Source organism: Lathamus discolor, chromosome 16, assembly GCF_037157495.1.
Source record: "Lathamus discolor isolate bLatDis1 chromosome 16, bLatDis1.hap1, whole genome shotgun sequence".
NCBI lineage: Eukaryota > Metazoa > Chordata > Aves > Psittaciformes > Psittacidae > Lathamus > Lathamus discolor.
Window position 1 is genome coordinate 4,263,162 of NC_088899.1, and position 24,631 is coordinate 4,287,792.

The window sequence follows — 24,631 nt, forward strand, 5'->3', positions numbered from 1 at the left end:
TGAGCAACTACCCTTTTAAATGCTGCATAAAAAGGAAAAGAGGTTGGGGGAGATGCTGTAGGAAGGGATATATGCTAACATTGCAGGGACCAACCTGCCCCTTCATTTACTTAAGATGGTTTGGGCTGATTTTATTGAACAAAACCAGCTTAACATCTCCCACCTCCCAAAGCAGCTGGGGCCTAGAAAGGATAAACATGAAAATGTTTTGAGGAATTTTACATCTATAAACATCACTACATCACACTGACAGTATGGCACAGTATGGTTAAATTCATACGTATATGACATGGAGTCAGAATTATCTCAGAGCTAAACATTCTGAATATACCTGACTCAGTTTCCCCACCAAAAATTGGGATGGCATTTCCTCTGTCTTCCACTTTAATCTGGTGTTTGCAAGCTGTCTGGAGAATGAATGTAAAGGTCTGAGAAGGAAGAGAAGATGTAATAAGAAGTACATCAAATGAATTTTATAATCTTACCATTCCACAAAAGGTGGCACAAGCTTAGTTAATATTTGTAGAGTGCTCTGAATATGTAAAGTGGCACAGAAATATGGGATACATGTTTGTTAAATTCTTAAGCATGATGTAGAACTTTCCTTTCCTGGAGTGACTTCAGGAAGGGTTTTACAGTTAGTTATTGTTGATGGAGGACATGTACCACAGTACTACATGAGCAGCACAGTAAGTATTTGTGGATTTTACATTTGGTACATTGGTACATTTACATTTGGCAACTAGGAAAAAATACAGAAGTATTAGTACTTCCAAGTAAAAAATAAATTCTTACCTATGGCAAGGCCACAACACTCCTAGAAAAATGCCCATATTACACCTATCCTCAGCTTTATTTGTCCTCTAAATGTGAAAAGCTTATTTATTTGTTCTGTGGCACTTGGCGCACTATCAGCCACCCACATACAGGGATATTGCCCATCCTCATCCTCTGGTACAGCTATCCACTGGTGTCTTTTAAGGATGGAATCTTAAAAGGTGAGGCAAGGCAGAGACAAAGACAAATTTAATTTTATCACCATAAAAAGGGACATTTCCACATGGGCAGCAAGGACATGAATATCATGTGTATGCAGGGGCGGGGGATTATAAACGCATTTTTGGCGAAATTCAATAAAGCTGATTCCACTGCATAAGGTCAGCAATTTACTTTTAAAAAATGATATGATTGCAACTTTTAATATAACCCATGTATTTGCTGCAAGATGCTCTAGAAGATTGTGTAATGTAACCACCCGACCTCTCCACAGGAGCAGAGATCACCCCATTTACCCTTTATTGTCTTGCTAAAAGCAATGCACATTTGCACGGCATGACAAAGTCAACAGCTTTTACTTCAGAGAGCCTCAGATTTCACTGAGAACGAATTCTCTGCTCTCCTCCTCAGGGAGCAGTCTCGCCTGGACCAGGTTCCATCAGAAAGAATGAACCAAAACCTAAACTCCCCTTTTAGCTAAGGAAAGAAAGACTGAACTCCAGATTAAAATTCAGAGGGAACAGTGTGCAGTAGTAAAGCAAACAGCAAGATTTCACGTTCACAAGTATCCAAGACATAGTTTTAGACAACATTTCTACACTGCTTAAGAGAACCCAGAGAATTATCTCATACAGGAACTTATTTTATCTCTCCTAGCAGGAAAGTATCATTAGGTCTGAGATGGATTTCAGCAGAAGAGCAACACAGATTATCCTAATTACACTCCTTGTTTTAGCCCCTAGAGAGAAGGCTGCCTCTTTAGACTTAGAATACCAGGTTCATTCACAGAGCAGGTCAGGAACTGAATTCCTTTGACTGTGGGGAAACCCTGGGCTGGATGACCATGAAGAGAAAATTCCTTCTATCACAAACGTATTTTTATACAAACGTACATAGATTTCTTCAACTGTCTCAAGGTGAAGCTTGCTTCAAAGGTCAAAGCTGCAGGGCTGGATTAGGATTGCACGCAATCTGTCTGAGCCTTGACATTCTGACATTCTAAAGTTTGCAGCTCTCCCCTCCCATACACAGCTGACGGAAGTAAATTCTCAACCTCTCTGCAAGTGTGGCTTTTACTGCAGCAAGCAACTTCAAAAATCCCACGCTGCAGCACCAACAACTCTGAAACAAGCATATCAAAGCAGTTTAGAAACACAGCTAACATAAATCTTACTAAGTCAACAATGCAAAAGTAGTCATTAACCCCATTTTACAGACGGGCAAGCTGAAAACAAGGAACTTGCCCAAAGCCAAGCAAGCAGTCACATCTCAGACGTCCAATGCCTGCTCTTAGACTGGAACTAAGGATTTCTTTTGATACCTTGCATTCAATTCATTTGAAAACATGATAAATAAATTTTTAAATTTACAAGTCAGATCTGGGTCTTTTTTGCCCATTGCTAGGACTAACAATTTTAGGACTCAGAATATAACTGCCTATTTTAGCACTGTTTCTAGAATAGACTTCAACTCCCTCTGCTATAATCATATTGTTTTTTCAGTGCTACCAGGAATAGAGATATTATTTTGACGGTAAACAAGGGGCAGATATGACTCAAAACACACTCAGTGAGCAACAGGAGTTAATTTTGCAAAGCCATTTTTAACGGCTCTTTTACATTACATAGTTATTGTCAGATAGCCAAGTGGAGAGACATCATTAAACCCATGACATTCCAATTATTTGTTAAAATTAAGCTTACAACCAGTATTTTGTAGCATGCATAACTTCCTGGGCACCAAAGCAGTCTGTTCCAATTTATCAATAATTGTCAGGCTACAAAAACATGGCAAAGGTGATTCTGGACTCTTCACTGAAATCGTGAGGCATTTCTGTGGCCCAACAGAAACAGGAGATGGAGCAGACTGCTTACCCAATATACACTAAATGAATCACCTCTTCTACTCTGTGGAGTATAGATCTAAATGGTTCAAGATCACTGTAGGTTGAGCCTGAAGTGAGAGAGGAAGGATATTACCACTAATGTGACTTGTATCCTCTGCTACAGAACACACATACAGGCGTTCAGAGGATGTAAAATTTGAAAGGCACTTCCTCAGTGTCTTCTTCCCAATGCCATTAAACACCAAAGGGGTACCTCTTGTAATACACCTTCTCTACACTTCACACAGAAACCAAAAAGAAAGTAATTGAGATTTTAATGTTTTTAGTATTAAATAGCAGATCTTGTATCAAAGTCCTTTAAAATAATCTTGCAGAAACCAATACACTGTGAAGATTAGTAGGCCTTAAGTATTCCATGACTTTCTGTTTCTGCTCCCTTTATACAGGCCTAAGTAGGACTTTTTCCCTCCTCTTCAAAAACATACTGAGTTCAGAGCTAGTAGTCTATAAGATATTCAAGCCAAATGTGCAGGTACAAACCAGTGCAAGATGACAAGCTTGCTGGAGCTGTCCAGTAACAACGATGACATCTTTTCCTGCTAGTGACAAGCACTTCTATGAAAGAATTCTTTAGTTCCAAGTAAAGCTCATTAACAAACTCCTAGGACACGATTTCATCATACAGAAAGTGTTTCTTCAAAAACACCCAAAATGCTCTGCATTTGATTTCATCAGTTAAAAAACATTTTCCCAAATATGCTTGCTGCAATATTATTTTTAATATATATATATTAAATATATATATATATATGGTATTGTAGATAAAGAAGTTCTTTACTGTGAAGGGTGATGAGGCACTGGAACAGGTTGCCCAAAGAAGTGGTAAATGCTCCATCCTTGGCAGTGTTCAAGGCCAGGTTGGACAGAGCCTTGGGTGACATGGTCTAGTGGGAGGTGTCCCTGCCCATGGCAGGGGGGTTGGAACTGGATGATCTTAAGGTCCTTTCCAACCCAAACCATTCTATGATTCTATAGTATATACTATATTGTTCTAGCAATCTCTTTTGTTTTCAGTCACAATATTAAAGACTCCAGTATTTAATAAAGTCAGCATGAAAACTGGCTGGTATTGAACAGCAACTGACAGATAGGCAGACAGAAGACTGGCGTAACAGGGAGCCATCTCCTTCACAGCAGATGGATAGAGATTCTCAGTCATTCTCAGGAAGAAAAAAAGAGGGCAAGTAATACAAAATACAGAACTGTGGAACTAATTTCTGGATCATGAGCACATTTATTCTTCTGGATTTTGAGACTCCAGCAGTGGAAATCTTCCTTCCACGTTGAACCTTATCAGCACTGGGCAAACATAGCAGAGTGCCAAAACCAGACATGACTACTGATAATGCTGATCCAGACAGGAACTGTTGTGAGTTTGTTAGCAATGAAAGCATTCATTCTCTCACTCCTCATTCTTTGGATCCCTCACCAGTTCCTCAGGAGATAACCAGATCTCCCCATTTATGCTGTGTTGTACTGAACCAAAGCTTGGATGGGAGGCACCTAAAGAACAAACTGGTTGCATGAACAGGTGTAAGACATATTTTTCTTTAACCTCAGCAAAATATTATAAGGCACATTAACTGTCTTGCAAAGTCATAAACAGAGGCCTAAGCATCTTTAGTAATTAAATATCCCATAGTGCTTTTCAAGAATCTTAGCAAATTTTTTACTCAGTAATTACATTCTCTATTCCTAAAGCTCCCTCTGCATTCTTCATTTCCTCTCCTAAAAACACGTAGTGATGTTAAGCAGTTGCTGTCCTCTGCCTCAGAGATGGATGCATTTTAGCAGAAAGCACATTGAGATCTAGATAACCCTACACACCACCAAACATGCTCCATGCAAACAGCTTCAGTTTCAGTGGTTAATGCTACAATGCACTTAAATGAGGATCTTAGCATGAAAATGTAGAGGGCACTGACTTTTGTTTAACCTCTACAGTCATTTCTGGAAGTCTATACAAGCTGTTAAACTTACTCTGTGCTACTTCAATACCTGTTGCAAATTTCTCTCATCATCAGAAAGTGCACCCTGCCTGGTTCTACCCACACTAGTGAACCTTGTGTGTTGAAGTGACTTGTTCTAGATGCTTAACACACTAAGTATATTCCTGCAATAAATTTTTGCTATCAGTATCTGAATTCCAGGTCTTACTTGTGGCTTTGCAAGTGCAAGTGATGAGGTCTGTGCAAGCACAAAACACTTACTACACAGCTAGAGAACAAGTTACTTCATCTGCAAGTACAGGACCAACACGTGCTCACACCACCAGTTGTACAGTTGTACTGGGCTGGGCTGGGACAGTTCTTCAAAGTAGCTGGTTTCAGATTTGTGCTGAAAACAGTGTTGATGAAACAGAGATGTTTTAGTTACTGCTGAGCAGTGCTTATGCAGAGTCAAAGCTTTTTCTGCTCCTCAACCCACCCTGCCAGTGAGGGACTGGTGGTGCATACTAAGTCAGGAGGGGACACAGCTGGGACAGCTGACCCCAGTGATATTCCAGACCATAAGACGTCATGTTCAGCATATAAACCTGGGGGGATACATGTTCGTGTATGAAACATGTTCATTTCTAGACAAGCATAAGGTTTGGGCAGCCATAGCAGTTTGGCCCAAAAAGGTATTTTGACAGCATGGGCTACTAACTATATGTTTTGTTTTATGAGTTGTCACTGGACATTATTGGCTTGCATTGTATTATCTTTTCAAGGAAAAGCTTTGTAAAAACTGTTCGAGCTTCACTGAGACATGTTAAAGAATTAATTACAAAGTAAAGCTGAAGGAGAAAATTAATTTTGGAAACACAAGAGGTTACTTTTCTTTTCCTCCCTGTTCTGGAAGTGGGGGAGGAAAGGCAGTTATTTTCATCTTCGTGCTGTGGGCCGGAGTTGGGAGCTGTCCAGTCGATAACCTGACCATCAGAACAAGGTTTGTAATTAAAAGGTCAGTGACCTGGAAAGTCAGGGCCTCACTCTCAGGGCTTCTCAGTAATGATGGCGCTATTAAATTAAGACTGTTATGAAATCAATGCTAAAAAAGCTTTCATGGTAACGAGATTCCATTCAAGGACATGCAAACTGCCTCATGAAATGGACTTAAATTATAAAAAAGTAATAAAAGAGGGTGAAAATGAAATCTGCTGAAGAATTTGGTTTCTTTAAAGCCCTCCCGAACTGGGTTATGCCCCCTTCTCTTGGGTGCTCAAGGTGACACACTTGGGTTTCTTTGGCAAAGGAGAAAAGACAGTGGTTCAATGTCGAAGAATGTAGAAGAAGAAGAAGAAGAAATGAAGTCAGTCTTCTAATGGAGATTCTGGGTCTGACAGCATTTGTTTCGAGTGAATCAAGTGTCTTTGAGCTCTGGTTGGGAAGAGGCATGTACAATTAAATCATTTATTAACCTCTTCAGACATCACCATAACCTGGCATCTCGGCACTGGCAGCATTTTCTGGAACTCTGGTGCACTGCAAGAAAATGTGCAAGACCCACAGGAAACCCTTGTGTAGTAACTCACCTCCTACCAGCCGAAGTAATGGAACAGATTAGGAGATACAACATGTAAAAGGGTAACACTTTCAGCAACTTGCAGCTCATCTCAGCAAGCTAGACCACGAGTGCTTTAGGAAGCATGGAGCCCATTTTGGAAGCATGCAGCCCATTATATTACTTACATATACAAAAGGCCAGTCCAGGCACCGTATCGTTTGAACACTGTCCAGCCTTCTGGGTGGACATTTTCCCAATGTAACTCAACAATTACACATTTACTTGCCCTAATGCACTTCTGTTCTCCCCTCACTATTATTTCTGAGCTGCTCATAAGCTTTTGCCTGTTCCCACAATCCCACTTTGGGAAGGCATTACTGTATTCATTTTACAGATAAAGAGAACAGGCAACTAAGAAGAAAAAGATTCTTCATCCAAGATCACACAGTAAGTCTGTAAATCGAGCAGTTTTTCCCTTCCCTGCCCCAAAGGCCCAGCACCCTGAAAAACTGAGCTCCACATGCATAGTGCACTTCCACCCCCTTTCTCTATCTCGCCAGACGTTACAGATCCAGAGTAGACAAAATTAACAAGCCACATGAGTTACCGGATGGGTAACTGAGCAGTGCAGGACATCTGAGGCACAACAGTTAGATGACAGACACATTTCCACAAGGGTTTAAACCCCACATGCTGTCTAATTACTCCCAAGGCGCCGCTGATTCTGTGGCATGTCATCAGCAGAATCAGCGAGTTGGACAAAAAACAAACAGCATCTTTTTTTCCTTTCTTTTCTTTCAGATACTCTGAGGGGAAACAGCTGGTTTTTTCCCTTCATCTGAAGAAGTTCATGATAAAAAGGAGGAAATGTCATAAATTACACAAAATGCCAGTGTAAGCTTCAAAGAAAATTATAAATGATTCTAATAACTTAATGTTTCTCATTAATTCCTCTCTATTTGAGAGTTTAAAAGTGCTTAAGACAACAAAGAAACCTCATCCAACTTTTGAAAGACCTTTTACAAAATCAGGACACTCTCATTCTCCCAGCTGTCATCAGCTATGCTCCCAACTATCATCCATGTTCTGGAGAGAGCAGTTCAGCAAAGCCTTGATCTGCAAGTAACCAGGAAAGGCTACTTTCAGCCTCTGTCCCTACTGTCGCACAAGAAGCCAAACCTAGTCCAGCTGATGAGCCTGCAGAAACTTTCATTTCTCACCGCACTGAAATGTATTAAACAAAATCCAGTGCCTACATTAAATATTAAATAATATTAAAAGGAAATTAAATTTGATTGGCCTTTTTTAGGAAGGAGATGCTTATAAAAAAAAAAAGAATGTAATTCAAAGCAGAACCATCTCTGCAAGTCTCACAAGTGGAATTTCTTAGGCAAAATTAGGATTGCAGGACCTGAAAGCTCACCCACAGCTAATGCTTCAGTCCTGCCCCTGTAGCCGGGGTAGAGGAAGGCTCCTGCAGGGGCAGGGCACCTGGTCTTTTCCTTCTGCATTCACAGAAATTATTATCTCCACTTTAGGAGTTTTTAACCAGACTTAGTGGGGAGTCACAGACCTCTCCAGTATGGGTCCATGAAAGTAACTGTAAAAGACAAGTTCATACAAGGTGCACAACTATCTAGATATGCACATTCCCCTCTACTAAAATTCTTCTGGGGCCCATAAAAAGATCTGCTACTGCCATTTCTGCTTGAAGAAACTCAGATCAGAGTAACAGTGAAAAAAATACAAGAGTACCTCTGTGTTATTTTCTACAGAGATAATTTTAAAAGAGACTCTTGTAACTGAAATGATTTCTCTACAGAAAATGCTTTTTTGGCTGGCAGTGAGGACTTTGTTCCAGGCAGCCTCACTATCTGTAAGGGATAAATATTATCACTGGGATGACCATGGCTGTATATCAGAGAATAGGGGGAATAGCCCACCAAACCATGTAATGCCCCCTTTACTCAGGACTACATTAGCCACAACATCTACATTTCAAGAATAATTGCCACCATCTGCTAGAGCACATCGGTACCATGACAGTATGTACCTCCTGCTCTCAAGCACTGAACAGAGGTTACAGTGTAAGCTCAGTGGCCAGATTCCATATGGATATATTTCCAGTGACTGCTGGGTACAGGCACCACTGGACACTGCTCCTTCCTATCTCCTACTGCTAAGTTTTCAAATAAACAATTAGCACAAAGGGAAGGAGGGCTAATTAACAAACAGGAACAAACAAACAGCTCTACCAAACCATTTCTGCTCTTTAGTAATTATTAGCCAAGTAATTCATAAGAAGTATTATTCGGGCCACAGTTTCTCTGTGCCTCCATCTCCCCACCCTTCCTCTTCTCCCAGTCAGGGATTTATTAAAATTAAACAGATTAGATGGAGCTCCTGATACTAAAAACTGTTCAGCGAAGCCTGCGGTGGGGAAGTGCAGAGCAAACACCAGAGACATTTGTCTCTAAATTGCTCTAAATACCTTCTGCAAATGAAATTCTAACCCAGCTGTGTTGAGAGAGAAAATGAGGAATAACTGGTCATTGTCAGCACAGAAGAAGATCAGGCAGTTATAATATTGCACGATATACTTGGGGCTAAGGATCTCTCGGCAACAATAGATTTTGTATCAGGTTACCCTGGGTAATCAGCACAGCTTTTAGGCTCAGCTTTCCCTTGCTTCATTGCTTCGGTGATAGAGTTGAAATCCCCAAGCTTTTATGATTAATTACTCCCTATAGGTCCACATATTTCAAGGAAAAACTCATGGAGCACAGCAGCCAACAGGCTCCAAATTTTAATGCCAAACTGTAATGATAGGGTAAGGCAAGCAACATACCTACGCAACTGCAATGTTCTCTAACTGGCATCAGGACAAGCAGTGAGGGGATCACATGCAAAAAGATGTGCCCATGAACTACTTGTCATGACATCACTTCTAAAACACTAAACTGCCATTCCCTTCTACACCCTTTGCTATTCAAGAGGAGCAAAATGGTGCATAAACTTGAACTCTCCATCTCATGACATCAGGCCTCTTAACAAACACTTTGTAACCCCAAATACAATAATATATATTTCATAGGCTTCTCTACTTTTTAAAACTCAAGATCTTTAGCTACAGAATTTGATGTATCCTGAAGTACTTATGACTTCAATGTATAAGTAGGTCACTCCTCTCTGAAGTTTGGAGTTCGTATTTTCAGTAACACTCCAACTGCTTAAAATGCTCCATAATGCATGTAATTAACCCCAAGGTAAGGTTATTTACATCTTGTGGTAAGGATCTAAGCAATATGGTCCCGTGATGGTAGCATAATATGGACTGAACTTCACCTGAAATGCACTGTAAGTTGTGGACAAAAAACTTCAGAAGGAAAGAAAGTTAAAAAAAAAAAAAAAACCAAACCCAAGAACAAAAGATAGTTCTGTTATGAGTCAGAAAGTAAAATAAATTCTCAGTAGGCAATAGGCAAAGTATGTTCCATCTGTCTCAGACGATATAGGATGTGTCAGCATCTGTTCTATCCCTGCTACAGGAAAGGGCTAAACTCAGTCAGTAGTTTACCATTTCAGCCTGAAAGTCAGGTTGACCCCAAGCTTGACCTTAGCCCGACCTTGTTTACTTTCACCAAGTCCTTTGCCCTTCATTCCTCTCTCTGGCTCTTTTCAGAAACATTCAACCTTTTCACCCAGAAGCAGGTCATTCTAAAGCCAATGTCACTAAGGTTAGAACTGACCAGCTAGTTCACAACTCTAAACCATCCTTATTGCAGAAAAGATCTGATAACAGTTAACCCAAAAACTTCCAATGTGCCTTCTGTAGTCTGTAATTCCACATCTGGTGCCAATATTGTCAGTTCAGAAGAGAATGATATTTCTTACAAACTTCAAATCTTTTTTGGAGACAGACTTTGTCCTTTGTACTTTGTCCTTAACATCTAATTTCCCATAGCAATACATTTAGGTTTTACACTAACTCAAGCTCTCTCGTTATCATTGAAACCACAAAAGAGTCCGTACCTTTCTTCTTCAGAAATGCTCTTCTGGATGCAATAGGACTTTGGCGGACTCGTGGATTCTGTAAAAACTTCACTGCTGTCACAATCTGATGAGGGTAGGAGGGTTGGAAAAACAGAAGAGAGAAAAGATCCAAGTTAGGAATGGTCAAACTCCTATTTTACATTATGTATTTTGTACTGCAAAGTAAAGGCACTGCACCCAACGCATGGAGATGGTCTGGAGCTGACAGTGATTCAACTTTCAGAAATGATTCAACAAGCATCACAGGCTGTGGGTCAACTCAAATCAGACAGCACAATTACGGTATTTCAACCTAGAGATTTCTTGTTGGATTACTCTTGAATAGCTGATTCTGTACAAAAAAAAAAAACCTGTTAAGTTTCTTTGGGGGTTCTAACATTTATACTGTGATATTTTTATCTAAGTTGGTGCCTATAGCTGAGGGCAACCTGGAGCCAATGCAAGTGATCGGTAACAGTAGGCTAACTAGTAAGAATGCTTCCTTTCTATAACTTAAAGCTCCCTGCAAATTCTAAGAGATTAAGGCCTTTTCTGCCATCAAATTTACTGAAAGCAATAAATAAATAAACCTCAGCTTGTCATGACTGGGAAAGAAGCAACTTCACATGTTTTGGATCACATTACGAAAATATCATGAGAGTCACTTTTCATGACATGAATGGATAGGTGACAAGTTAGATTTACATCCCATACCAGCAGAAATCACATATTACTTTTGTCTAAAGACTGACTTCTATGCCCTTCTTTGAGGTGACAGAGCACTTTTACCATTTATTCAAGCAAAGGGTAAGGTATGAGATAATACTCAATGGCATCAACGACAATGGCGCTGGTTTTCTGCATTTCCAATTAGTGCCAATGAAAGGTGTTTGATTATTTTCTTGTTATGGTAAGTCAACTTTTCACATCCTCTCCTACGCTATTACACACACTATTACATGTTGCTGTACTGGTGATTCACTTTACCTTCATACAAAAACATCTGATTGCAGCATTGGGAGAGTAATGTCCCTGAAGTTAAGAGCACTCAGGAGATGGACACATCCATGTGAACTAGTGGAAGAGATCACTCCCTTCCTTTAGAGCTAAAAATAACCATGCATATGTATGGAAGAGGATTTCTCCCCAACCAGTGGCATAAACCTTCTCCTAAAATGGTGAACTGTAGAACTATGTCAGGTAGGTCTTGTAGAGTTTCTGGAATACAGTTCCAAAAAGGTTTTCAAAACTTTTCACAGCAGAAAAGGAAGGGGAAAAAAAAACCCCACCAGCACTGCTGAAATCACCAAGTTTCACTTTGTGTTTGAATCAAACCCTTCGAATATGCATTTCTGGTCAGAGAGCAAAGTTCTGATGGGTTTAATGGCACTTTCAATGTACTCCTCAGTGCATTCCATCAATGTTTTTTTTCTTTTAAATTGCATCTCTTATTTCTTTAAATACATTAATCAGGCTAGTGTAGGCAAAACGGATCCATTGGACAATGCAATAAACATGAATTATCATCTATCCAACATGCATAATGGCTTAAAAATACATAATAGCAGGTGTAGTTTAAATGATTAGTTATTACACCTGTGGTGGGTCTGATTCAATTGGGGAAAATCATCTTTAATAGGTTAAAAGGTTTAGATCACCAGGCTTCCCTTAAAGTGGCTGTAGAGAGGGTATGATGGAGTACGCTGTCATTACTAATTCATTTAAGAAAAACATGGGGGATACAGCAAAGAACAGCATAAACGAGCGAATCCAATTTAAACATCAGGTAAAGCAGAAAACACCTTTTAAAAAAGCATGATAAATGAATTTGGAAGAGAGATGAAATTGACATATTTATTTTAACGGGAATTTGACAAAGTCCCAGCACACTTTGAAGTTGGGAGGAGAAAATGAATGGGGTATTTTTAATTCTTTGCCTTTTCTTATTTCCTTCTTTTTTTTCCCCCCTTAAGTTTACATTCAGTAATTCTGAACCATAAAACACCAGCGCAAAATACCCCCCATAAAGTACACTTCAGCTTCATTTATGTGCACTTGATCTGTCTCCAGCTGAAATGCAGGTGACAGGCAAATCACAGATTTAAACTGTGCTGATATTGCTACGCCAGATGCAGAAATACAAAGTGCCCAAACTAATAACCTTAAGATAATCTGCTGAATAAGAAAGATGCCCAAATGAGCAGACCAACAGATATGTGAACATATCAAAACCACTTTCCTTCTAACAATAATTACTTGTTTGTTTCTTCAGAAACTCCTCAACACTCCCTCCCACATTTAGCGAGCTAGAGACACAGGCACAGCAGCCCTGAAATTCTGCAAGCTCCCCTATCTAATTATCAAGGTTTAAGCATTAAAAACCTGTAAGAAAGCAGCAGTATTTTTCACTGTGCTATTTTGGTCCCAACCATGTGCACGTTTTATTGATTCAAACCCTTTATTAAAACTTATTTTTGCCTTGTAAAAATGTAAACATTTCAGTAGTAAATTTCACTCCAAAATAAACTTGTATTTTATCTTGCCCCTGCATCGCTTCCTCCAGTAGTTGCAACGTTTTTAATCTTAAACCAAAATAAAATGACAAGCAACAACAAACTTCAGGAAAAAAGAATCCTGGAAATGTATTCCTCTTCCCAATAATCCCATGTTTCTCATATATGTGTTTGCATTTACCTCTGAACATTCTTCCTATAGGCTAAGCTGAAACTTCTTCATTTTTACAATTCATCCTGTATACGTGAGCAACTTATGAAGCAATTTTGGCCATGTCAAAACGCCAATATTTTCAACAAACATACACACGAACCTCTCTACCTTCTATGGATCATTTTCTTTGCACAAACAAGGGCAACTGCAGTCCGTAATTTAAACAACAGAAAAAGGAGGAGGATGAGAAGACTTTGCAGCCCTGTGTATAGCCAAAAAAATCCTGCAGCAAATAGCACTCTGACTCAGCTGGTAACATTGTTCCATACTATTTCTGTATCATTTGTAACACTTCTCCAAATTTTTATGGTATTAGGACACTGCACAAATAATGTGCATTGTATCACTACTCTGATTCTTAGATTGCCAGCACACACTAGCCAGCAAACTAGTTTTATCTAGTGGATCAGGTACGCAGTTCTCCTAATAAAAGACGCTGGATTTGGCTTTTTAAAGCAAGTGAATCCCATAAACTCACTATCCCACCACTTCTACAGTGATACAGTACAAAAGCCTCCTTTCAAACTGGGTGGTGATGGGTGGAACCCGGCAGCAGGTCCCATCCTCCAGTTTGATTTTCTAATTAGAAAATGAATGCAAATTCTCTTAAATAATATTTGTGCCTGACCAAATTACATAAATCCAGGCCAAATAATTCTGCTTCAATGTCAAAGATATAAAAGAGACAGGAACTTTACTGCAGATGTTGTGGGAGTGCAGCAGGCTGGCAACATGCTGGGCCAACGCACAGCGCTTTGACGTTACAGCCAAGGTCCCTCATTCCTAATTTCCCTCCCTTTTGCGTTAATAGGGAAGGTAAACCCAGCCTTATTTATTGTTATGCGCAGATCTGCAGGGTTTGCAATGAAACAATCTAAGCTACTTTACCAGTTACTAGCACTAGAAAAAATAAACCATCACATTTAAAATACTCTCGCAAATGCCCACTTTCTACCACCTCAAGAAGGAAAAAAACCCCAAACTCAATCAATTAATGAAAACATAAAATATCACCTTCATCAGTGAAAGTTCCACAGGATTCGGTAACAGAGTTCCATGTGGACAACAGAATTAAAAGCCATCAGGAGCACAGCCCATAAGAACTCTAATAGTTTTCCTAATCCTGGGAACCCTCTGTAGGTTATTACTAAACAGCATTTGTTGACAGACTGAGACTTTGAGATGACCTGTGATGTAAAGGTTGGGTCTGAATTATACGTTGCAAGGGACGGTATTTTGTCTTTCTGAGTGGATCTGTATCTGTTTAAATGCAACACTTCTTTTCATTAAGCAGAGGCGGCACAGGCCATGAACTATGCACAGCCAGTTTACATTACATGTGCGGAAGCAATCAACGCTGGCAATATACATGACGTATGTAAAAGAAGTTGGAATTAATTTTTTTCCAGTGTATTAAAAAATAATAATATGGCCGTATCAACAAACAGTCAACCTATTTCAGCCAGAGCAGAAGGCCACAGCTATAGGGCAAATGGAACTGATCAATATATTAGCCTACAGCAACACCCCCTCAGTGTAAAGCTGTGTGTTTGCAAGGCTCAGAAGATTAAATTGTCTGTGAAAGGTTTCTGCACTCCTACTCTAAAGGAGATACCCAGAATCCTGTTAACAAGCATCAGGCTAAAGCCAACTTACGTTTTAACAAGGGCTGACTTAAAAGCCTGGCACTGCAATGAACAGGAAACCCCCTTCAAACAGAAATGCTGCATTTTAGTAAGAAATCAGTGCTCTGCCAGGACCGACTTGACAAATATGGTTATCGGTGGCACACGGAAATAGTTGCAAAGCAGCTGTTAATCAGGGAAACACATCATAGAACGCTGATGCTAGCACTCAGGAAAAAATGCAAGGGGCTAATTATGAAGCTATATATCTCACTAAAGAGGCACGGTTCCCTGAGATTCCAGGCAGAGCTCTCTCCGACTGGGGATCCTGGGACACTATGTACACAAGTCTCCTCCCAGGACAAACCTTTTCCGAACACAGTGTTCTAAGCCTCAGAATTCCTGTGAAATTTGTATTTTGCAGAAACTGATTGTTATTTCTAAAGAAACTACCTGCAGGTCGGGCAGGAGAGAGGAAACACTTTAAAGCTCCTATGATTTCATTGACGTTTATTATGAAACCATACAGAACCCCAGGAATTATTTCTGTTCTGAGAGGACCTGGAAACCTACAAAGTTTGGCAGACCTCAAAGTCGTCCTGAGAAAAGTTTAAAAATGCAATAACAACAATAAAAAAAAAACAACCCTCATGTAAAACAGAGCAAAGGAAAAAAATAAAATTTAAAGCAAAATTCACAGGAGTCAGAATGAGAAAAGAACAAAGGCAAGAAACAAGCTTCAAACCACGTTTGAGATTAAGAACTGTGAGCTAAAGGAATATAGAATAGTAACAAAAAAAAAAAAACCCAAAACAAAACAAAACCAAAAAAACCAAAACCAACAGTAATACAAGCAAAAAAGGAAAAATCCCGGATGCCCAGAAACTCTGACAAGTGAGAGTTCTACAAATGACATCTAACTCCAAACCATCAAAGTTAAGAGCGACGAGATAAAAAGCAAGGAACCCAACTCCGTCCGCGGGTTTCTCCCTAACAGTGAGAGGACAGGGCTTCTGCAGGAGGCAGGGCTGAGAGCTCGGGCAGGTGAATTTCTGATCAGCAATCGGAGGGAAGCGCCAGGGCAGCGGGAGAAGTGCCTGGGGCCGGCGGGGCGGCAGCAGCCCGGCAGCGCGGAGCCACTGCTCCCCCTAGCCGAGACCGGGCGGAGGGGAGGGGAGGAGAGGAGAAGGGAGAGAGGAGAGGGGAAAGGGGAGAGAGGGGAGAAAGGAGAGGGGAGGCAGGCGCCGCGCTGGGGAGAGGAGAGGAGAGGGGAGAAGAAAAGGGGAGAGGGGAGAAGGAAGAGGGGAGGAGAGGGGAGCTGAGGGGAGGCAGACCTCACCAGCCGGCGAAGCCCAAATTAAGTGTTTTCACTCAGTGGAAATGAAATGTTTTGCAAGATGAAACAGAAAGAAAATTGAGGTTTTAGGTAATTACTAGTTGGCATTTACATATCACAGGCTGGTTCAACACCTATTCATTTTCCTCTTTTATTTTCAATTTTTTAAAATTGCTCATTAAAATGAACACATGACAGGAACGGGGGGAAAAATTACTCTTCCTCTTTTTCCTGAGGACTACAAAATCCAGATCTACTTTAAATACATTTATCTATAATTATCACATACAAAAAAGCCTTACTTCATTTACATTAATAGGGTGACCAAAAAAAAAAACTATGATAAAAGCCAGAAAAACTCCCAGGCGAGCTGTCTTTGTGTCAGCTTGTTGTGCCTACTTGGTTCCAGGGCCAGCCCCCGCGGAGCCAGGACCCTGCCACTCCCCACGCGTGCTGGGACGAACAGGACCGCCGAGCTGAAAAGCCTCCAATGCACACCAGTATCCCGTTCCATCCATCTCACCCATGGGTTTAGCTAGAGCCTGCTTTCAGGCGCTTTCCTTCCCTTCAACACACTTTCCCCTCATTTCTTCCAGTATTCTCACTACAAAGAAGTGACTCCATATAGTCCTTGTTCTCAACTTCTTTGTTCCAGGAGCCACTTCACACTTCCTCCAGCTGTTCACACAGCCCTGACCTTTCCACCTTCTTTATTCACACAGAACCAGTCTTTCCTCACATAACCTTCCATTTCCAGGGATCCTGATCAGCAGCTCCAGTCAGACTTACAGGCTCTCCTGGCTCCGTGGCCTCTCCATTCAGATTCCCATAGCTCAGTCAAATACCTATTTCCTATGCAAAGCCCTTAATTTTCCTGGCCCTTCAGCTTTTTTTAATTTTAACCTTGTGAAAGTCTTATTTAACCCCACGATGCATTCTAGAATACAATTTGTATGAAAAATGCTATATAAAATAAAGTTTTATTGTATCATATGTTAAGGACATAAAACATCCCTGATAGAAGTGTACAGGGGCTGACATGATAGACTAATATATTTTAAGGTCTATTGTGTAAATATGTATTTAGGGAATTCTAAAGCATGGTATTATTGACCCAAGTCTCTCTTAAAACACATTGATATATGGAGTAAAAGCCCTTATGAAAAGTAGCAACTTCGTCTGTGTAGTAGTCACCTTTCAAAGTGACATATGTCTGCCATCTTCAGTTTTTTTCTGATTCGATTTAAAACACAGTGGACATCTTGACAAAATTCCTCTCTTTTGAAGAGGAATAATATTCAAGTAATACCCACATGCATAAAGCTAAAAAAGAACAAGAAACTTCTACACCTGCTTTGAAAGAAATGTACAGTAACTGTTTATACACAGAGAAAACGTGCTATTTTTTATTCTAGAAAGAACTACACCTCCTAGTGAGATTTCATAATATCAGGTTTAATACAATACAAAATGTTACAGGGAAGTAATAAATGCTGGAAAAACATAACAAATATGAGCACAAGAGCAAACTAAAAGTATTAAACTGATAATGCAGCCATAAGTTTTAACCAATGAGTAGCATGACCTTTTTTTCTAGAGTTCAAACATTTTAACTTTTTCTTGAAAAGACTTAATCTCATTTTCAGAGGAAAAATAAACTTTTCAAGTCCCCTGTTTATGCTTCTGCTAAGCTGAAGTTGCAAGCTCCCTATAATCACTAGTACCACCAAAGAAGGTATTGCAGCAAGATGTACGGGGAGGGGGGGGAGGTGAGAGGGGATAATGTTTGTCATCCAGCTGGCAGCAAATTATTTGAAGTTCAGTTTACACGAAACCAACAATAACCTCAGTGCTGAATGTACTGGATCACTGTGGGTAATATGTGGACTAGAAGGTCAGCGTCTCATGCAAGGAGGCAAGGTATCTAGCTTCCAAGAGTGGGTGAAGCTAGTGTGCCATGGTGAGGTTAACAAACGGGTCCAAGGGACCCAAGAAAGATGCCAGAGAGGAGGTGAAGAGTACAAACTTAGCAAAGAGAATCTGATTTTTAGAACTTTTCTTGACAATTTATGCATCTTGCTTCTCTCTTCTTATAGGAGGAAGCTTAGAGATTACTGAGGCTCTGTGTTGTAAAATTAATGCAAGTGTCAAGCTGTTGAGCTGAATCATTCCAAAAGAATGTAATGACTCAGTGTCCAAGATGCTCACTACAGCAGAACTAAGATCATTCCGTGGCTTCACAACTTAAAAAAAATGCATGATACAGCTTTCAGGGGGGTGGATGGCAGCGCCTCCAACTCTTACCTTTTTCACTCCTCTCTCCATATTGCCATTACTAAAGAGCTCAAATACAGCAGGTTTTGAAAGAAATCTCTTTTACCCTATTATCTTCACATGCGCAGAATATAAAAACCAATGAAGCTGTAATTTATTACATTTTCATTCTTCTAACCACAGAGTAGACAAGGACTGCTGGAGGTTCATTCACATGCAAGGGAGCTTTAAGATGACGTAAGGATAGGAAGTCCATGTCACATCTAACAATTGTGCCTGAGTATTTAAATGCACTATTGAATGGTAGACTCCAGAAGGCTAAATCAGTGAAAGAGATGCACCAGAACAGGATCATTGTTTAGATTTACTTAGATCCTTCTAATTCCACAGCAAAGGGACCGGAAAATACTGGTAATACAATGGCTCAGATTTAGTGCAAGAGGATCAAAAGTAGAACCCATCTGTGGAAGATGCTATAAAGATGTTTTAGAATGAAATGACTCAAACAGGCAGGAAAAAAATCAGCAAGCTATTATTCCTCAAACCTGCTATTTCAAGAACCCCATTTAACAGAATTCTTAACCCATAGGAAATGTAGATTAGAAAATTAGTGTTTTCCTCACAGCAATAAACCCCTGAACAATTAGGGGTGAAGTCAGGGGGCTATGATGGCATTATGACAAGGAAGAGCTAAATGACAGAATGAATAAGGAGATACTGGAGGAAACTACTTGGATCACCAGACTCTAACAAACAAAAGGTTTTATGTTAGAAACATTGAAGAAGCTGGAAATTGTGACAGGTGCGTAATAAATCATGTAAACCACAGCAGATGAAGCAATAGTGAAAGAAGAAGGACTTAAAACACTGGAAGACCTTTATGTAAATGTAGTATTTGACTTAGAACTATTTGGGAAAAGAATCGTCCTCTTCCTCTGTATTCGCACAGTGCCTGGTGCTGGTCTGCAACTGGCCTCCTAACCATTTATTACAACACAAATAATAATAAAGCCTGAGCAGACCATGCACTTTGTTCCTGCTGTTAATTGCCCCATTAAGGGAAAAACTAAGCAAGGGGCAAGAAATGTGATTGGGCAGAGCTGCCTGGTCTATGGGGACTGCAAGTGGAATAATTTTATAGATTGGAAAGCAGCTGCGTCCTTTGTCTTTGTCCAGTTCTCAACAGAAAGAAGCTCACATCACACAATTTCTCCTTCATATATAGGAACTTGCATGAGCAGCCTCAAAAGCAATAGAGCCTCACTGTCAACTCTTCAGATGCTTCCTTTACAATAGGAGTGAAAGACAATATAAGGGCAAACATGAGGAACAATTCTGCTGTAGCTGTCCATACCATAAATATTCTGCAAACAACGGGTCCACCTCCTTTTCCCCTGGGGTCAGTTTGACATTTTTCATGGATGCTACATTCACTACTTAAAGAAACAAAGCATATAGGTGTCATGACAAATTCAGGATGCTGCTCAACCAATACAGCACTGCATGTACCAAAAAATGACCTGTACTGATCAACAACTCTCTCTTGGAACACTTGAGTAAAGAGCACGCCATCCTAAACTGAGTTAAAATGTCCAAGAGAATTAGTTCTACAGAGAATTATACCAGGGTGCTCTTCCCTAGTTTCTACACAGGAATTTGGGTCCAAACCAAGAGATCTACAAAATCAGAGAAGGTTCAAAGTGGCACTTATCCTGTTTGTGTTTTCCTTAAACCTTGGCACAGCCAGTACATGTCAGGGATTATTATAATTATACTCTTTATGTGCTGAAAAATTAATAAACAATTACTCACTTCAGCTAAAAAAAAAAAGGGAAAGCAGCCATTTCCGTGGCAAATGTTGCAGAAAGCATTAACAACCCCTCTGAAATCTGGGTCCATACCACAGCAAGGGCTTAACACCAGTGTAAGAGTGCCCATTGTTGTTACAGTGAGCCAGCACAACCCAAAGCTTGAGTTGCTACTCTGCACTTTCCTTAAGACTCTACACCTGATCCATAGGAGCTACAAGGCTTTTTTTTATCTTTGCAACAGAAGAAAGTAGATTCAGTCTTTAATGCTGCTTTGGCCCAAGTACAGGCTGTTCAGTCAAGCCACAAAGTCCAAATTTGGGGGGAAGCACTTGAAATGCACTACTTTCACTCCTGCTAGGCCAGAAAAGGGCTTCCACTGCCCTCGTGGCTGGAAGCTAAGGATTATCTCTAATGTAGTAGGAAGTCAAGCTCAGCTTCCCAGGAAACCATGGGAATGGTAAAAAATACATGCTTTCCAGAATAAATAGGTGAGACAGCAAATGCCTGGGACCTTGATAAATTCTCACTGGAATTTATTTGCAGCCTAAATCTCGACTAAAATCTGACATTCAATTCATCCCTAAAATACTGGCAAGTTCTTTATTAGCTTCTTTGAGAATCCAGAGGGAACTCAAGTGCAGCTGCACTCAAAGGCTTCCAATTTTCTTTAAAAAAATTAAATAAACTTAAATAAATCCCACATATCCCTTTTTAAGCAGACCCATGCTACTCAGTCTTCTTCCCACCTTAAATCAATGGTAACCCAATTCAAATGCCTTACAGCTCTGTCTGAGAACTAGTGGAGAGATCAACGCTTTTTATCTTAAGGATTATGGATCACTACTTGGCGAACATACCCAGCAGCCCATTAGAACCACCACAAAGGGCACAGTTTCTCCTTCCACCACTCAGATTCGAGAAAGCAGCATATTAAACTTCACCCTTTCACGCTGTAGTTCTTAGCCTGCCTGCCTTGTTTCATACTCCAAACATACCAAGATTTATTAACCTTTACAGTAAAAACAAATAAAATGATGATGAAGTAAAAACACAGTGATGTAAGGGCTGCAGCTAGCACCGTTTATCTGTGGAAATCCAATTAGTGCTCAAGTGGCAGAGATACCTGGAAAAGTGCTCACAATCAAATCAAAAAAAGATACAAAAACATTAACCTCATGGCTAAAAACTCCACATTTAAACATTAAAGTAATAAAGGTGCTTTTATTGAGTATTTTCTATATTTCATTAGGTCCCAAATTGATGAGGAGCCCTAGAGATGCATTTCCTGGGCTTTTGGATCCTTAGACCAAATGCTTCACTTTGTTGTTGTTGTTGTAAAGCAAAAAAAAGGAGTGCTTCTTGCCAGAATGACAAACTTCTTTCTGCAGCAGCAACTACAGCAACAATTGCTTATGCAGGAAATGCTGAGAAGCCTATGAAGATATTCTTAGATCTGACACATTCATTCTGTACTCACCATGATGTGAGCAGAAATGTTGTTCGAATTACTTCTGCATGTAAGATTATCTCGATTTACCTCTATTGCTGTGCTCTACCAGAAATTCTCTCAAAGCCACTGCCTCATGTCCCTCGGCTGGGAAAGTGACCATATTGATGAGACAGTTGCTAGAAAGACAAGTACCCACTCTAGACCTTGATGGCCTCAGAAAAGAAGATAGGAACTGAATAAATGATGAGATTTGTCAAGCCCCTAGCAGTCGGTGCCCTCAGATTAGGTCTGCTTAAAAGACTTACAGAAAAAGCACACAGGACAATGTCCCTGCTCTATCCTTTGAATGTGTGTTGTCAGCATTAAATTCACTTAAATTTATTAAAAGAGGAATCAGAAGAGAGTCACTGTCAATGACCATAAGACGAAACTTCTGAGCCACAATTTTCTTCATCTCTGTAAAACCACCAAAGAGAGACAATACTTATTCATAGGTTTGGGAACAGCTAATAGAACCTTACCCATTGGTTTGCTTATAGCAAAATGTTGCAATTGCTTCGGGTATCAGTTTATGCATGCCGCTCTTAAACTTTATGCAGAGGAGTTGAATATATGCCTTCAGAATAGAATGTATTATATGCAAAATAAAATGCACTTATATTCCATTCCAAGGTGAATTAACTGAGTTAAAAGAAGTAAACTTCCTTGAACAGAAAGTATATATTTATATTTATACTTATATTTCAGAAAGAATTTTTATTTTGTATTTTGTCCACCTATTTTTAATAGTCCGAAAGTCTTTCCTATCTTTTCAAGATTTCGTGACAGATCACTGTCAGGAATTTCATCTAATGCTAATCCTTAACTTCCTTTTTTTTGTCATCTAAATCCACTATTCAGAAATAAATTTAAGATTTAAGAATATCATCCTCAGATTATACTGGGTACCAGAAAAATAGTTAATTCCCGACTGTACTGTATCACTGGGCTGCTACTCACACTCGTGTTCTGAAGTCACTGGCCCTATATGTGGTATTCTTGTGCTGCAGAGAATATTCATGAATTAGCTTTTGGATGCCAAAGAGTCCAACCTGTCTTAAGGGAGCAATTTCTACATCTCTTTAACTTTTGTGCTTGGTATGTAGCAAATTATAAAGGCGAATGTGATACCTAGAATTTGCACACGCAATGTAAATTGTTGAAAATAAAAAATTAAGGGGAAAAATATTCCTACAGCAAACAGATTCAACACCTCTGTCCCCTGTAATCAACAGGGATGAGTACCGGGTAAGAATCAGTGGTGAGAGACCTCCTCCTCCTGTCTGGAGTATACAGAGTCCTGGTTTATTATTCTGCATTTGCATGTGGCAGCAAATGTGTAAATGTTTTAATAATACAAGAATCCCAATAGAGTGGAGGAGGAGGATATGAAAGAAAGAAATACAAGGACATTTACTTTCTTGAGAGTGAGATAGAAAGGAAAACAGAGAAAGAAGATGACACGATAAGGGACAAAGCAAGCTTTCTGGGGTATATCTGGAAAAAGCTAGAAGAGAAATCATTAGGAAGTCCATAGTGCATCTACAGTGATACAGTGCGGATCAATTCATTTAACACTGCCCTGTACATTTACAGAAAAGTACTTTTGATATAATAAAGGCTCATAAACACACAGAAATTGGGTTAGACCTGTTTCGAATTCCTGCCAAACAATGGTTCAGAAAAATGAAGCTCTATTTTAATTAGCTCGACTCAAGAGTGATTTGATAACAGCAGATGCTGTCTGGATGCTTTCAGCTTGATGGGCTCCACATACATGAACTTAAGAGTGGCTTTGATGCAATTAGATCTCTCTCTCTCCTTTAACATGTGTTAAGCTGAACCAATGGCTTGTGTCTATTTAACATCTGGAACTAGAAGGATATTGACACTCTTCCTCATTCTTCTCCAAATGAGTCAAGCTAAAGTGACGAGAAGGTGGCTTGTTTGGGCTTACCCATGCAGTTTCAGCGACTTGAGTACAGAAAGGAAGGGCACCAATACACTACCCACAATGTAATATTAAGGTCTGAACATCAGATCTGTTTCTACCACAAACCACATTTCCTGACATGTAATTTTTACAGGCTTGGTTAGTGACAGTCAGAAAACCTGTCCTATCAATTGCTGCTTCAACTTGTGTCATTTTCTGTAAAAACAAGGACTCAATAATAATTCCATACATCTGTTTCAGTCCTGTATTCCCAGGAGATACCACATACACACACTGTACCATTAGAGTAGCTCCCATCCAGCTGTGATACAGCTCTCCCATCTACTGTCCACCATTTTCTTTTAGAAATGACTTCTCTCATTCCTGGAAATATCTGTGCATTGACACCCCAGAGAACCCTCTGCCTTTTGAAAGTGATCTACCCACCTCACTCTAAGCCATAAAGTACAGGCATTTGCTAAAGGACACATGCAACATAAGAGCTGCTTTAATGCATCAGGGACAAGGCTAATAGGAGGTCTTGATTTGTTAATTATCTGTCAGTTTGTCACAGCTGGGCTGCAAGGAGTGGGTGAGGGGGAATCTTTCTGCTTGGTTCTTTCTCTAAATGCTGAATTAGGCTGTCAAAACCTTCATCCCACCACAAGAGGCTGTGAAAAGAAGAGCCAGACTATCCTTTTCTTCCTCCTTTTCCCAGCAGGATATGCTGTTTCAGATGTCCTACCCTCCCATCATGTCTCTGGAAATGTATATGGCACATATAAAATGACCTTCACACCATCGCACCATGCCAGTTTAGTCAAGGGACATTAGCAGACCTGAGCATGATAAATCAGAGAGGAAATCCCAGTACCAGGGGAGCACGCAGGAGGCATTTATTCCACAACGAGTCCTAAAGTTCCTACCTGCTTGAATCAGCAGTTTCAGAGTAGGGTTTTGGAAGGCAGAAAGCTTGGCCCCTCTGAGAGTAGGCAGATAGATATACATGGAGT

General features: G+C 40.0%; 1 protein-coding gene across 1 annotated transcript in view; it reads right to left on the reverse strand.

The window, feature by feature from the left end:
• The window catches only part of PEX14 (peroxisomal biogenesis factor 14), a 76,874-nt gene that overhangs the window by 29,397 nt on the left and 22,846 nt on the right, over positions 1-24,631 (reverse strand). The window contains exon 3 of the mRNA XM_065696285.1: positions 10,424-10,508. Within this exon, the coding sequence (XP_065552357.1) occupies positions 10,424-10,508 (85 nt within the window). The remainder of the gene's footprint in view (positions 1-10,423; positions 10,509-24,631) is intronic.